At 35.6% G+C, this 16,956-nt stretch overlaps 1 protein-coding gene and 1 pseudogene across 2 annotated transcripts in view; both read right to left on the reverse strand.

Annotated features, from left to right (window-relative positions):
• Positions 1-2,198: 2,198 nt before the first annotated feature.
• Positions 2,199-16,956, reverse strand: part of ADAD1 (adenosine deaminase domain containing 1) — a 47,492-nt gene continuing 32,734 nt past the window's right edge. For both annotated transcript variants that reach the window (XM_088827831.1, XM_055405592.2), the window contains exons 10-11: positions 14,597-14,729; positions 2,199-2,312 (exon numbers count right to left, since the gene is read on the reverse strand). In XM_088827831.1, coding sequence (XP_088683957.1) covers positions 2,199-2,312; positions 14,597-14,729 — 247 coding nt within the window. The remainder of the gene's footprint in view (positions 2,313-14,596; positions 14,730-16,956) is intronic.
• LOC129542943 (U6 spliceosomal RNA) lies at positions 6,173-6,286 on the reverse strand (annotated as a pseudogene).

A 16,956-nucleotide genomic window follows, 5' to 3' on the forward strand; every position in this document is an offset into this window, starting at 1 on the left:
TGTACAACCCAATACATATTACAGAGAAAAAACAATAAGCATTTCCACTTTTGATGAACCCTGAAGCCCTTTCTATCAAGCTGCCATCTCTGAACAAAGAATAACAACCACTAGAACCAGTTTCACCCTTGCAAAGATAAAAACCTGAGCTACAAAAGATTAAATAATTTACAACTATCAGAGTCATAATAGCCAATGTTGGGTTTCACATCTGAATCCTACTCTTTCTGCTAAATGACTGCCTTCTACTAAATGTCATCTCCTTTATTCTTTATCTAGCTTATCCCTCTTGAGATACAATCTTTCTCCACTTCAAAATACCATATATAAATTAAGTAGATGGCCACCTCATGCGACAAGTTGACTCACTGGAAAAGACTCTGATGCTGGGAGGGATTGGGGGCGGGAGGAGACGGGGAAGACAGAGAATGAGATGGATGGATGGCATCACCGACTTGATGGACATGAGTTTGAGTGAACTCCGGGAGTTGGTGATGGACAGGAAGGCCTGGTGTGCTGTGATTCATAGGGTCGCAAGGAGTCGGACACGACTGAGCGACTGAACTGAATGTATAGAGACACTTAGTGACCACTTGTTGAAGAAATTAGTGGTTCTTACTGGATCCGGTCTGTAAAATAGCTAGGTATATGTTTTATCTAACCCTTAAAATTAAAAATTTTTCTTGAGGAAATAAATTGTCTAACATGACCTTTCACTATTTAGGCAAATGTTAACCATTTTGTGCTTTTCCTAATTTAGACAAAAGCAAAATATCCACAAATGTGAAGAGCCAAGAAAAGATGAAACATGCTGTATATTCACAGGAAATTTACTATCAAAGAGAGGTTAAAGTAACAGAAATAAATGCTGTAAATTAGCTGTGGAAGGAATCAACCCAGACAAGAAAAGGAAAAGACTTAACAAGGAAATACGAATTCAGAAAAATAAACATTAAATATCATCTATTTGATGGAAATTAAACTTATTATTAATAATAGTATATGTATACTGATATGAAATTGCTCATATATGATCGTTTTTTACCTACCCTCTCTCCCAAAACGGCAATTTTACATGATTCAATCTAAAAATAAATATAGAATCTAGTCTACTGAAAGACATGTATGTCTTTTCATCCAGGATGACTTCAATGTTCATCAACTAAGCTCTACTATACTTTTAGAACAGACAAAAAACAAACCCCAAAACTAAAAAAAATAACAACAACAAAAAAACAAAGACCCTACATTAATCTTATCAGAAATCATAATAGTTCATCTGGGCTAGAGTTGGAGTGAGACCTAGTAGTTTAATAAAGATCCAAGCTAAGAGGAACAAAGTCTTGAGAGTCAATGTTTAATCCATCTGTGATTTAATCTAAGGAATAGATTTTAAGAGAACAAACTCAATTTCACTAAAGATACATATCCTAACCAAGAGTAACTAAACTTTCTCTTTTCATCTAGCTGTATAAACAAATACAAATATAAAGCTAAACAATATTTTATTGACCTATTATTAGAAATTCTTACTAATCTAAATTATAAAGAATAACATTTGAATGTATCTTACAGAAGACCTGAAAATAGGTAATCTTAAAACATTTATAATAATCCTTTACTAATCAGAATAATTCATCAAAGTATTCCCTAACATTATTAACATTTCTCTGAATTTTTATGTTCAATTTGAATTCGTAAACTTCTATGACATGAGAAATGATGTTTTAATTACTATTTTTTACTATGATTATTGGCAAATATTAGACATTCAAATGTCTGTTGCTTTAATCAACAAATGAGTAAGAATTATTATTTGTATTCTTGGATTTCAATTTTTAATTAAAAAAAATTGTGAAGCACCAGGACACAGTGAATATCTTTGCTGAACAAGTAACTTTAAAGTACAAAAATTAAAAGCAATTTTCTTTTAAATTACAAAATGGTAATGGCTTTGTAATGTTTATAAAAAATACAAAATAGTTACATAATGAAGCAGGTAATTATTTAAAAAAAAAAGTTCAAAACCCTAATATTTCAACGTAAACTGACATAAATATTTACGAATTTTCAGCAATCTCTGAACACTGCTATAGCAAGACTGATTTTGAAAGCTGAAAACCACCAATATTAAAAATATTTTTTAGTAGTCGAAGCGCAGAAAAAAAGATTTTTAATATGACAAAGGATTGCTTAATTCACATACTAAATTGCTCTATACAGGGAGACTTCACAATCCAGGAGCCATAGCCATGTTGCTGTAAGTAGGATTTCAACAAAGTTTTAGCTTCTTGATAGGATCCAGACATACGCTACAGAAAGAAAAAATAGTAAATTATAGAATATAGGCAGAATTTGGCTTATGAAAAGTAATTAATTAGCCTTAATCATCTTTCTTTTAGTTTGACATTATAAACATTATGAAAAATCTTTCTGAATTTCCATTTCCTTCAGTATTGTTTCTGAAACTAAAAATTCTCCTTCTCAACACTCCTAAGAGATAATTTTCCTTCTTTTTTAATATTTGTAATTAGAAGAATAATGATACTCATTACAGAAAACTTGAAAAAGAATATACAAAGAAGTTAAAAAAAAACCTCTTATAGTTCCCAAACTATAGATAACTAGAATTAATATTTTGGCTTATTTCCTTTCACTTTTTAAATAAATAAACATACTGATAAACTTTAAAAAAGAAAAACCAGCTTTATTTAGGTATAATTTGTATACCATAAATTCACCCACTGGTAAATTCACCCAATGGTAAGTGTTCAGTTTGATGTGGGTATTTTAATGAAATTGATATAGGTGTGCAACCATCACAGTCCAGTTTTAAAATAATTTCATTACATGCAAAAAATTCTACTGTGCTCATATACAGTCAATCTGTACTTCTAAGCCACAGTCTCAGGCAATCATGAATCTACTTTCTGTCTCCAGAATTTTGCTTTTCGTAGAAATTTCATAGAAAGTGATTAACACAGCATGTATTCTTCTGTGTCAGGTTTCTTTAAATTAGCATATCGTTTTCAGATTAATTCCTGTTGTCTGATGTATCAGTTTGTTCTTTATTCCTATTTGGTATTCCATCAAATAGATATATCACATTACTTATGCAGTCACCAGCTGATGAACATTTGCGTTGTTTCCAGGGCTTGGCTACTATAAATAATGATACTGTAAACATTTATGTACCAGTCTTTGGTGGATTTAAGTTTTTGCTTCTCCTATAAATATCAGTAGGAGTGCTAGATCACATGCTAAGTATACAAAACAAACTGCTAAACTGTTTTCCGAAGTATTTTAAAACAGTTTACATTCCCATCAGCAGTGAAAGAGGCTTCTAGTTTCTCCACAACAACAAGCAGTACACATCCAGACTTTTGGATTTTAGTAGGTGTGAAGTGGTATCTCACTGTGGTTTGATTTTGCATTTCTCTAATGACTAATCAGGATGAGCACCTTTATATGTGTATTAGCCATTCACATACATTCTTTACCACCTGGAAAAGTTGAGTGGTTTTTCCATTTAATGATTTGTAAGAGTTCTTTATTCTAGATCCAAAACCTTTGTCAAATGTATGATTTGAAGTATTTCCTTCCATTCTGTGGCTTGTATTTTCATTTTCTTAATGATGACTTTTGAAATGCAAGTTTTAAATTCTGGACTCCATCAATTTCTTCTTTTATGGATTACATGTTTGATGCCACATCTAAGAAAAATTTGCCTAATGCAGGAAGACAAATTTTGTTGTTGTTGCTGTTCAGTTGCTAAGTTGTGTCCGACTGCGACCCCATGGACAGCAGCAAGCCAGGCTCCTCTGTCCTTCACTATCTTCTGAAGTTTGCCAAAACTGATGTCCATCGAGTCAGTGATGCCATCTAACCATTTCATCCTCTGCCGCTCCCTTCTCCTTTTGCTTTGAATCTTTCCCAGCATCAGAGTCTTTTCCAATGAGTCGGCTCTTCACATCAGGTGGCCAAAGTATTGGAGCTTCAGCATCAGCCCATCTAATGACTATTCAGGGTTGATTTCCTTTAGGATTGACTATTTTGATCTTGCTCTCCAAGGGACTTTCAAAAGTCTTCTCCAGCACCACAATTCAAAAGCATCAATTCTTCAATGCCTTGCCTTCTTTATGGTCCAACTCTCCCAGCTGTACATGACTACTACATGTCCATGTAGTTTGTACATGGTTTGTACATGTATAAACCAGAGCTTTGACTATATGGACCTCTGTTGGTAAAGTGACATCTCTGCTTTCTAACACACTGTCTAGGTTTGTCATAGCTTGCCTTCCATGGAGGAAGTGATTTTTAAGTTAATTTTGGAGCCCAAGAAAATAAAATATTTTCCCACATTTTCTTTGCAAGTTGTATAGTTTTTAGCTCTCTTAGTTAAATGATCTATTTTGAGGTTTTCTGTATAACTGATGTAAGTCTAGGTTAATTTGTTCTCAAATACCCAACTGTTCTATTACCATTTGTTGAAAAGACTGTACTCTCTCCCACTAAATTCCCTTGACACCTTTGCACAAAGTCTATTGATTGTAAGTGTTTGGGTTTATCTCTGGTCTCTTACTCTGTTTATTGATCTTTATGCCTATTGCTACATCAATACATTTTCTTGATTACCGTGGCTTTAGGTTAAATTATAGAAACGAGGTAGGGTAACTCTACCCTTTTGCTTCCTTTTTAAAATTTGTTTTGGTTCTTCTATGTCCTCTGGCTTTATATACCAATTCTATAATCAGCTTGTCAACTTCTATACAAAAGCTTACTGAGATTTTGATAAGAGCGTGCCTTGAATCAACAGATTATTTAGGAGAGAACTGACATTCTAAAAATAGAGTTTTCCAGTCTATAAAATGGTCCATTTCTCCATTTATTTAGGTCTTAACAAGTTTCTCTTAGTAATGTTTCATTATTTTTCATGTACAGGTCTTACAGTTCTTTTGTTAAATTTAGTCCTTATTTTTTTTGTACACTCTTATGGATAAAACTATTTTTTCCAGTTTAGAGTGTTCATTCTTAACATATAGAAATACAATTTATTCTTCTATGTTGTCCTTTTACTGTGTGCTAAATTCACACATGATATAGCTGTTTGTTTTTGGAGATTCCATAGGATATTTTACATACAAGATCATTTAGGAATAAGGACAGTTTTTCTACTTCCTTTCCAGTTTGGATGCCTTTTCTTTCTTTCTCTTGCCTTACTGCATTGGCTAGAACCTACAGATCAATGGTGACTAGAAGTGGTGAGAGCACTCTTGGGGCAAAGGGAGAGTACTCAGCCTTCAGCATTGTCATGTAAACTGCAGACTTTCACTGATGCCTTTTATCTGGTAGAGGAAGTTCTCTTTCTTATTTGTTCAGTGTTTCTACTGTGAATAGGTGTTAAATTTTGTCAAATGCATTATGTACATCTATTGAGATAAACAGGTTTTTAACTTAAAAATATTCACATAAAATATCAAATGATTTTCTGGTGTTAAATCACCCTTGCATTTCTGGAATAAACCTCCCTTGTATATAATCCTTTCTGTATGTTGCTGGATTTGGTTTGTCAATATCTTATGAATTTTTACATTTATGTTCCTAAGAGATTCTGATTTATAGTTTTCACTTCTTATGATGTTTCTGCCCACTTCTGGTATCAGGGTTTTTAAAATTGCCTTATAAAATGAGTTGGGAAGCACTTGCTGCTCCTTTACTTTGTTAAATATTTTTGGTATGATTTGTGCTAATCTTTGCTTTTACATTTGATAAAATTCACAAGTGAATCCATAACTGCACTTGCACTTTTCTTTAAAGAATTTTAATAAATAATTGAATATCTTTATATTAGTTCAATTTAGATGTTCTCTTAGTCAAGTTTTGTCATTTGTCTTTCTAGGAATGTGCCCATTTCATCTCACTTGTCTAATTTGTTGACAAAAGTTGTTTGTAATATTTCCTTACAATTTTTTTAGCTCTTTGGGCTCTTCAGTGAAGACCCTTCTTTCCTTCAAGATTTATTATTTGTGCTCTTATTTCTCAGTCTAAAGGATTATCAACTGTGCTGATTTTTCTCAATGAACCAACTTTTGAGTTCATTGATTTTTCTGTTTGTTTTCCTGTTTTGTTTTTACCTAATTTCCAACCTATCCGATATTATTTCATCTCTTTTTAAAATACTTAACACTTCATGAATTTGTGTGTCATCCTTGCACAGGGGCCATGCATGTTAGTCTTCTCTGTATCATTTCAATTTTAGTATAATATGTGCTGCCAAAGCAAGCATTCTTCTTTTTTAAAAAAAAAAATACACTCTTCTTCTAACTTCTTTAGGTGGAAGCTTAAATAACTGATTTTTATGGTTCTCTTCCTTTCTAATATAAGCACTTAAGGCTATGTATTTCTAAACACTTCTTATATTCTCTAAATTTTAATTTTTATCCTTGTTGATTTCTAATTTAATTGTACCGTAGTTATAGCATACGTTTTATGATTTCAACACTTTTAAACTTATTGTGACTTGCTTTATGGCCTACATGGTCTGTAGAGGAGAATACTCCATGTGTATTTGAAAAGAAGGTATATTCTCCTGTTGTGCAGAAAATAGCATTTGGTTTGGATGGACTGCAGTATCATTCAAGCCTTCTATATTCTTACTGATTTTCTCTCTAGTTGTACTATCAATTACTCATTAAGAATATTAATTAAAATCTCCAACTATAAGTGTAGAACTGTCCATTTAACCTTTAAATGCTAACAGGTTTTGCTTATACATCTTGAGGTTCCATGTTACACTACACAGCAATACTTACTTGTTGTATATTTACAACATTTGAAACAACAATAGTGTATTTTTACCACTAAAATGTTACTCTTTGTTTCTCGTATTATTTCTCATCTTGATGTGTGTTTGACAATATAAACATATTGCTGTTGTTTGCATGGTATGTCTTTTTTTCATCCTTTATTTTCAATCTATTTGTATTTTTGAATGTAACGTGTCTCTTGCAGAGACCATATAGCTGGATTTTGCATTTTGCCCAATATGACAATCTCTGTCTTTTCTAGGGCATTTTGTTGTTGTTCAGTGCCTAAATCGTGTCCAGCTCTTTGTGACCCCATGAACTGCAGCACTGCCAGACTTCTCTGTCCTTCAATATCTCATGGAGCTTGCTCAAATTCATGTCCATCAAGTCTGTGATGCCATTCAACAATCTCATCCTCTGGCACCCCCTTTTCCTCCTGCCCTCCATCTTTCCCAGCATCAGGGTCTTTTCCAGTGAGTTAGTTCTTCACATCAGGTGGCCAAGGGAATGGAGCTTTAGCCTCAGCATCAGTCTTTCTAATGAATATTCATGCCTGATTTCCTTCAGGACTGACTGGTTTGATTTCTGTGCAAACCAAGAGACTCAAGAGTCTTCTCTAACACCACAGTTTAAAAGCGTCAAATCTTCAGTGCTCAGCCTTATTTATGGTCCAACTCTCACATCCATACATGACTACTGGAAAAACCACAGCTTTGACTATATAGAACTTTGTCAGCAAAATGAAGTCTATGCTTTGTAATATGCTGTATAGGTTTGTCCTTTCTTCCAAGGAGCAAGTGTCTTTTAATTTCATGGCTGCAATCACCATCTGCAGTGGTTTGGGAGCCCAAGAAAATAAAGCCTGTCACTTTTTCCATTGTTTCCCCATCTATTTGCCATGAAGTGATGGGACCGGATGCCATGATCTTAGTTTTTTGAATGCTGAGTTTTAAGCCAGCTTTTTTATTCTCCTCTTTCATCCACATCAGGAAACCCTTTAGTTCCTTTTCACTTTCTGCCATTAGACTGGTATCACCTGCATATCTGAGGTTGTTGATATGCAGTTATCTCTCAGCAATCTTAATTCCAGCTAGTAAGTCATCCAGCCCGGCATTTTTCATGATGTATTCTGCATATCAGTTAAATAAGCAGGGTGGTAATATACAGCCTTGACTTCTTCCCCAATTTTGAACCAACATATTGTTTCATGTCCAGTTCTAACTGTTGTTTCTTGACCTGCAAACAGGTTTCTCAGGAGGCAGGTAAGATGGTCTGGTATTGCCATCTCTTTAAGAATTTTCCACAGTTTGTTGTGATCCACCCGGTCAAAGGTTTTAGTGTAATCAATGAAGCAGAAGTGGATGCTTTTCTGGAATTCTTTTACTTTTTCTTTAACATCATATTTTAGGATTTGAAATAGTTCGGCTGGAATTCCATCACCTACACTAGCTTTGTTCATCATAATGCTTCCTACGACGCCCCTGAATTCACACACTAGAATGTCTGGCCCTCAGAGAGTGACCACATCATCATGGTTATCTGGGTCATTAAGACCTTTTTGTACAGTTCTTCTGTGTATTTTTCCCACCTCTTCTTAATCTCTTCTGCTTCTGTTAGGTCTTTCCCGTTTCTGTCCTTTATTGTGTCCATCCTTGCATGAAATGTTCCCGTAGTATCTCTAAAATTTTCTTGAAGAGATCTCTAGTCTTTTAAATTCTATTGTTTTCCTCTATTTTTTTTGCATTGTTCACTGAAGAAATCTTTCTTATCTCTCCTTGCTATTCTCTGGAACTCTGCACTCAGCTGGGTATATTGTTCCCTTTCTCCCTTGCCTTTCGCTCGTCTTCTTTCCTCAGCTGTCTGTTAAGCCTTCTCAGATAACTTTGCTTTCTTGCAGTTCTTTCCTTTGGGATGGTTTTGGTCACTGCCTCCTGTACAATGTTATGAACATCCATCTAAAGTTCTTTAGGCATTCTATCAGATTTAATCCCTTGAATCCGTCACTTCTACTGTATGATCATAAGGTATTTGAGTTAGTCATACCTAAAGACTGAGTGGTTTTTCCCTACATTTTTCAATTTGAGTCTGAATTTTGCAATAAGGAGCTCATGACCTGAGCCACAGTCAGTTCTAAGTCCTGTTTTTGCTGACTGTATGGAGCTTCTCTCCATCTTTGGCTCCAAAGAATATCTGATTTCAGTATTGACCACATGTGTAGTCATCTCTTGTGTTATTGGAAGAGGGTGTTTTCTATGACCAGTGCGTTCTCTTGGCAAAACTCTGTTAGAGTTTGCCCTGCTTCATTCTGTACTTTAAGGCCAAACATGTCTGTCAATCCAGGAATCTCCTGAGTTCCTACTTTTGCATTCTCATCCCCTATGATGAAAAGGACATATTTTCTTAGTGTTAGTTCTAGAAGGTCTTGTAGGTCTTCATAGAACCATTCAATTTCAGCTTCTTTGGCATTAGTGGTTGCGGTATAGACTTGGATTACTGTGATGTCGAGTGGTTTGCCTTAGAAACAAACCAAAATCATTCTTGAGATTTTGAGTGAGTGAGTGAGTGAAGTCACTCAGTCGTGTCCGACTCTCTGCGACCCCGTGGACTGTAGCCCACCAGGCTCCTCCGTCCATGGGATTCTCCAGGCAAGAATACTGGAGTGGGTTGCCATTTCCTTCTCCAGGGGATCTTCCCGACCCAGGGATCGAACCCAGGTCTCCCACATTGCAGGCAGATGCTTTAACCTCTGAGCCACCAGGGAAGCCCTAAACCAGCTCCAAATCAGTCTTCTTAGGGATTAAAGATTTGAAAGAAAAGAAGGGATAATAAACCTGGACATCGCTCCAGAGTGAATGGTTGCTAACTCATTCCCTAAAAGGGGCACAGAGGACAATGATATATTCATGTTAATAACGTTAGCTACTCAGCTAAGCTCCAATACTTTGGCCATCTGATGTAAAGAGCCGATTCACTGGAAAAAATCTTGATGCTGGGAAAGACTGAAGGGAAAAGGAGAAGGGGGCAGCAGAAGAAAAGATGGTTGGAAGGCATCACTGTCTCAATGAACACGAGTTTGAGCAAACTCTGGGAGATAGTGGAGGACAGAGGAACCTGGCATGCTGCAGTCCATGGGGTCAGAAAGAGTTAGACACAACTGAATGACTCAACAACAAAATGTGTGACTTCATTGTATCTTAGCTGCCCAAAGGAATGTCTCCGTTAGTAAATACTGCATTTTTTGTTTCTACATAATTAAATTACTTCCTTAAAAAGAACTATTTACTAAATGTACTATCATTTATCTTCCTAGATTCCTTGTAAGTTTGGCTCCGAATGCTAGTATTTAACAAGAAAAGTGATTCTTAATGAAGCTGAAGTGATTCTTAATGAAGACACCATCTGGATTCCCTCAATATACCACTTCCGCCCAAAGAACAATATCCCTACTGTACGTGGATACAGCTCAGTGAACAGATATTAAGTAATGAACCTCCTTCTTTGTGGGCTGCTCAGCGGGTGGTGAAACTTTGGTTACAGGCTTAGGCAAGTTCCGTCTCTTTGCTGCTTCTCTGTTTGATGTTTCAAAAGATGCCTGTCACTATCAAGCTTCAAATCTTCATCACCCCCAAGTTTATGACCATTGCTTAACTTCCAGGTTTCACCCATCATCTGATAAAAGCGTTCTTCCAGCTTTTTCAATTTCATCTCCTGGCTAGGTTTTAGAACATTCTCTATGTATCTGCTGACCTTTTCACCCTGTGCCTCTTGTTGTAAATTTAATGTTTTAATAATTATTGATAAGTGGTTTTATGTCTGCCATTTCGCTACTTATTTTCCAAATCCTGTGTCTTTTATTTCTTTGCTGCTTTACTGCCTTCTAGTCTTTTTAAAAATGCATTTTTTAGGACAGCATTTTAACTCCTCTGCTGATATTTTAGCAATAGCTTTCAAGTTATTGTTTTCATGACTAGTTCAGGAATTACAATATGCTTCTTTTTCTTACCATAGTTTACTTCAGATTGATACTGACATAATCCTGGAAATACACAGAAATTCAAGATTTTCTCTTTGTCTTGGTCTTAATCAGCTTGCCTATGATGTATCTAGATGTGAATCTTATTTTTTTTTCCTTTCTTGGGATTTTTTGAGCATCTTGGGTCTGCTAATGTTTTTCATCAAATGTGGGAATTTTTTCAGTAATTTCTTCAAATATTTTGTTGATCCTTTTCTTTCTCTCTAGAATTTCTAGTAAACATAAGTTGGTACACTTAATATTGTTCCCCAAATCTCTGAAGGTCTGTCAAATTTTCTTTTATTTGCTTCATCTGTCCTTTAAAATTATTTTATCTTCAAAGCCCATTGATCTTTTTCTGCAATCTCACATGTACTGTTGAGTCCATCTAGAGAATTATTCATTTCACTTATTATTTATTGTTTCAGTCCTAGAATATTCATCTGGGTTTTTTCCCCTGAGTTTTGAGTTTTTTGACTTTTGCCTTTTCTGTTTTTTGAGTTTCTATTTCTCTAGTGAGATTACCTGTTTACTGAAACATTGTTACACTTTCCTTTACTAACTTGAACATATTTATAACAGTTGCTCTGAAGACTTTGCTGTATTCAAAATTTGAATCCTCTCAGAACAAGTTTCTTTTGAATGTTACTCTTCCTAAGTATAGATTTTATTTTACTTTCCTGTTTTTACATACCACATAATTTTGGGGTGAAAGAGACTTCTTGGATAATATAGTAACTCTGGATTCTGTTTTTCTACAAGGTTTTGTTTTTGTTTTCTGAATGTTGAAATTGTAAGCTGTTTTCACCTATGATGTGTACTGTCTCTTTCCAGTTTATGTTTTAGCCTGGTTTCCTAGTAGTTACCCTTTATCTGCAAAGCTTCAGTTCAGTCGCTCAGTCGTGTCCGACTCCTTGCGACCCCGTGCACTGCAGCACGCCAGGCCTCCCTGTCCATCACCAACTCCCGGAGTTCACTCAAACTCATATGCATCAAGTCGGTGATGCCATCCAGCCATCTCATCCTCTGTCGTCCCCTTCTCCTCCTGCCCCCAATCCCTCCCAGCATCAGAGTCTTTTCCAGTGAGTCAACTCGTCGCATGAGGTGGCCAAAGTATTGGAGTTTCAGCTTTAGCATCAGTCCTTCCAGTGAACACCCAGGACTGATCTCCTTTAGAATGGACTGGCTGGATCTCCTTGCAGTCCAAGGGACTCTCAAGAGTCTTCTCCAGCACCACAGTTCAAAAGCATCAATTCTTCGGCGATCAGCTTTCTTCACAGTCCAACTCTCACATCCATACGTGACCACTGGACAAACCATAACCTTGACAAGACGGACCTTTGTTGGCAAAGTAATGTCTCTGCTTTTTAATATGCTGTCTAGGTTGGTCATAACTTTCAAGGAGTAAGTGTCTTTTAATTTCATGGCTGCAATCAGCATCCTCAGTGATTTTGGAGCCCCCAAAAATAAAGTCAGCCACTGTTTCCACTGTTTCCCCATCTATTTCCCGTGAAGTGATGGGACCAGATGCCATGATCTTTGATTTCTGAATGTTGAGCTTTAAGCCAACTTTTTCACCCTCCTCTTTCACTTTCATCAAGAGGCTTTTTAGTTCTTCTTCACTTTCTGCCATAAGGGTGGTGTCATCTGCATATCTGAGGTTATTGATATTTCTCCCGGCAATCTTGATTCCAGCTTGTGCTTCTTCCAGCCCAGCATTTCTCCTGATGTACTCTGCATATAAGTTAAATAAGCAGGGTGACAATATACAGCCTAGACGTACTCCTTTTCCTATTTGGAACAAGTCTGTAGTTCCACGTCCAGTTCTAAATGCTGCTTCCTGACCTGCATACACGTTTCTCAAAAGGCAGGTCAGGTGGTCTGGTATTCCCATCTCTTTCAGAATTTTCCATAGTTTATTGTGATAAACTGCAAAGTTGAGTAATAAGCAAATGATTTCAGCAGGCATTACACTCAACACCTTAAACTTATAAGACTTCTACCTTCTTCTGATCAATTAATTTGGGGAGGGACGGATGGTACAGTGTATTTAATGTTGCAGGCAGTTCTATTTCACACTTTTAACTCTTTACTGGGTTCTCTTGAGTCTCACTTGCACCTAAGTGTAATTTCCTGGTCAACCAAGGATATATAGAGAATTTCTTTCAACTCTTCCATGGCTCTTTCATTTCCAATATCTACCTGTTAAGTTACTCTTTTGTATACCACCTGCTCCAACCAGGACTGCAACCTTGCATCAGTTATTGATTTGTGCCATTCTTCTCCCTACAGGTTTGGCACATTTAGTTGAAAAAATGACAAATGCTCACCCTCTTGCTCAAAATCAAGTCCAGAAAAACTACTACTTTTGGTGGCATTTTCAATCTCATAAAACTATAGTTCTTCCCATTCAAACTAGCAGAGAGAAAGGAGAGTAAACAGGAACACCTTTGGGCAAAGGTTTCACAAATTCCTGCTTTCCTTTCCCTGAGTTCTAAGTTTTACCAGAATATATAATTTCCAATGTATTTTCTGCCTTTAGTCAATTTCCAGAGTTGTGAAAAGGGTTTTTATCTTTCGACTAAGTTGTCCAATTTTATCACAGAGATAATCTCTGTTTTTTTTACAGAGATGACTTGAAACCTCTTTATGCAGCCAAAATCAGAAACTGTCTAGGGTAAGCTTTTATACTTAAAAATGTGTGTATATACAAACTACCTACAATTAATAATCATTGCTTTACAGGTTTGAGCATTAAGATACTGATGAAATTAAGACTTTCATACAATACTATATTGTTACTGAAAAGGAAATTAGGTTATCAAAAACTATGTATTTCATAACTTGAAAACATGGATATTTCATATTATGACACGGCTCAGTTCATAGTATGCTGAATAAAAAGAGTTCTAAAAAGCACAACAAGTATGAGCATAGGGCTTCCCAGGTGGCTCAGTGGTAAAGAATCTGCCTGCCAAGCAGAAGATGTGACTTCAATCCCTGGGTTGGGAAGATTGCCTGGAGAAGGAAATGGCAGCCCACTCCAGTATTCTTGCCTGGGAAATCCCATGAACAGCAGAGCCTGTGGGTTATAGTCCATGAGGTCACAAAGAGTTGGCCACGACCGAAGTGACTTAGTACACACATGCACACATACACAAAAAATATAAATACATGACAAGAAAATGAAATAACATGCTTATAAGATTAGGAGTATTATACTTCAATAGTAGGTAGGATCACAAGCTATATTTCCCATCTGCATTTAAGAAAGATTTCCAAGTTCTCTACTCAAATATGCATTATGTTTGTAATACTAAAAAAGTGTATTTTTAAAGATATAAAAGGCTCTCTATATATCACTTAAGCCCAAATCACAAACTCAAAGGTGTTTCACAACTTAGGAAGATAAGCAAAGTAATTTATATGAACACAGTAAGGCATTATTTTAGAATACTGAAATACTATAGTTAACATAATTAATATCATACACAAAAGAGATTTTATTACCTTTTTGTTTCTCTGGGTATGACCAGCAGGATTTTAGCAATATTGCCAAGGTTGGTACATACCATACTGAGGGAGCTACTAAAAGTGGTAAAACTTATTCACATATCCAATTTCCAACATATCCATTTAAAAACTAATTTTACCACTACGTGGCAATATCAGGAATTATTTAACCATCATTTTGCTATGTATCATCATCAAATTACCACAGTACTACTGTCTTTAAATTTTTATTTCAATGATCAATTTCATTCTTTTAAAGACTTACCTTAGCTGCATGATATGTACGAGCTTCAAGTATATCGTCTTTTTTAGCTTCTTTGGCAAGCAGATTAAATCGACTTAACATTGCAGCCTTACAAAGCCGACTTGCCATTGACACACCACTTTTAAATGGGGAACTAAAGTATAAAAGAATGAAACAATCACTAATCATTATTTAATGATTTATGTTAGCACTTACACGGATTAAAATAAACACAAAATGTATATTTATCTCAATTATGCACAGAGAAGATAGTGAAATTTTCTATATAAAATTATTCTGAATATTTAACTGCTTTCTGAAGCTAATTTCTTTTATAAAATTAGTTTATGTTATCAGAGTATTACATTAAAAATTAAAGCAAAAGATGGATATTTGGAACATTTCTACTGTTTGAGGCAAAATTAATCTGTAGTGATCCAAATTAAGATAGTGGTTCTACCAGGGATTGACTAGATGAGGGAATAGAAATCTTCTTTGAGATGAAGAAAGTGTCCTGAATTTTGACTGGGGTAATGGTTATACAGGTGTATATATAAACTCATGAAATTATACGTTTTAATGTACAATCTGACTCCCTAAAAAAGTAAAATATATGCACTTCATCACCCTTCATATATATATATATATATATACATGTGCATATGTGTACACATGTAAACATATTTTTCTGTTTCTAATAAAAATAGGTTCACATATCACAGCTTTCTTGCTTCTGTAACTCTTTCCCTTCATTGTATCTTCTCATTAGCTGTTTTTGTGCTAGATTGCAAAAACTGCCAAAATCCTTTATTCTTGTCTGCGTGCTCTTTACAATATGATTTTTCAGATTGGTCCATAAAAAACTATGGCTTATTCTTCCTCCCCTTGAATTTGGACTGGCCTTGTAACTTGTTTTGATCAATAAAATACTCTGTGCCAGCTGCAAGCTTGGGCTGCAAGCAGTTTGTGTTTCTATGTCTTGGCACTCCTTCCTCTACCATATGAACCTGCTGAGATTGGTCCACTAGAAGATGAGAGATCAGTTGTCCCTCTAAGATCAGCCAAGCTGCCTTACAGTTGACCTACAGCTGACCCCACACACATGGGAGAGCTTGACCAAATCCAGCTCAGCTGACCTAAGGACTTGGGAGCAGTAAAAAGTGGTTGGTGTTTTACGCCTCTAAAACAATAGTATATTCAGCAATAGTTCACACACACTCTTGTTAACAAAATGTACTAATCTCTATATATTAATTTTCCACCATGATACATTTTTTTGGTGTTTTTTCAGATGATTCTCTTGGACTTTTCAGGTATAAAATGATACCATATGGAAACAGTCATTTGATCTCCTCCTTTCCAATATTTTGTGTTTCTCCTTTCTTTTGTTAAATGCATTAAACAACAACTTAAATAACAACAATAACAGTAAACAATAATGTCCTGTTTTGGATGCTAGTAGAAATGACTCTGAGATGAATCATGATGACGTTTTTGGACTAATAAAAGATACATTTTATTCTTAAGAAAAATATCTATTACTTTCTTATTGGGTATCTTTTGTCAAGAATAGTTGTAGAGCTGTACTGTATGTTTTTTTGGAATTTATAAAGATGAAATATGGTGTTTTTCCCTACATCAATTAATATAACAAATTTATTAATAAGAGTTTCTAATTTGGTATTTTTATTATGTTATTTTCCTCACAGTTCTAGAAAAATTGCCACTTAGTAATGCATAAAATATATTATTTTGAGGTTCTGCTTCCTAGTATTTTATTGAACAATTTCGCTTGGATATAAAAGTGAGCTTGGTCTATAACTTTTGGGGGTGGGCGTGAAATCTTCTATCAAGCTTAAGCACCAATGACATAGGGCTTCCCAGGTGACTCAGCGATAAAGAATCTGCCTGACAATGCAAGAGATTCAAGAGATGTGGGTTCAATCCCTGGGTCAGTAAGATTCCCTAGAAAAGGAAATGGCAACCCAGTTCAGTATTCTTGCCTGAAAAACCCCATGGATAGGAGCCTGGTGGGTTACAGTTCATGGGGTCACAAAGAGTCAGATATGACTGACTGATACATGATCAATAATGCTTCAGAAAAGCATTTGAATCTTTTCCATCTTTTCAGATAGCATTGGAAGTTTTTGCTATTTAAAGGTTTAGAAAGAAAGCTGATCGTCGAAGAATTGATGCTTTTGAACTGTGGTGCTGGAGAAGACTCTTGAGAGTCCCTTGGACTGCAAGGAGATCCAACCAGTCCATTCTAAAGGAGATCAGTCCTGGGTGTTCATTGGAAGGACTGATGCTAAAGCTGAAACTGCAATACTTTGGCCACCTCATGTGACGAGTTGACTCACTGGAAAAGACTCTGATGCTGG

The sequence above is a fragment of the Moschus berezovskii genome, chromosome 19 (assembly GCF_049115385.1).
Source record: "Moschus berezovskii isolate FMDL1 chromosome 19, NW_MosBer_1.0, whole genome shotgun sequence".
Classification (NCBI taxonomy): Eukaryota; Metazoa; Chordata; class Mammalia; order Artiodactyla; family Moschidae; genus Moschus; species Moschus berezovskii.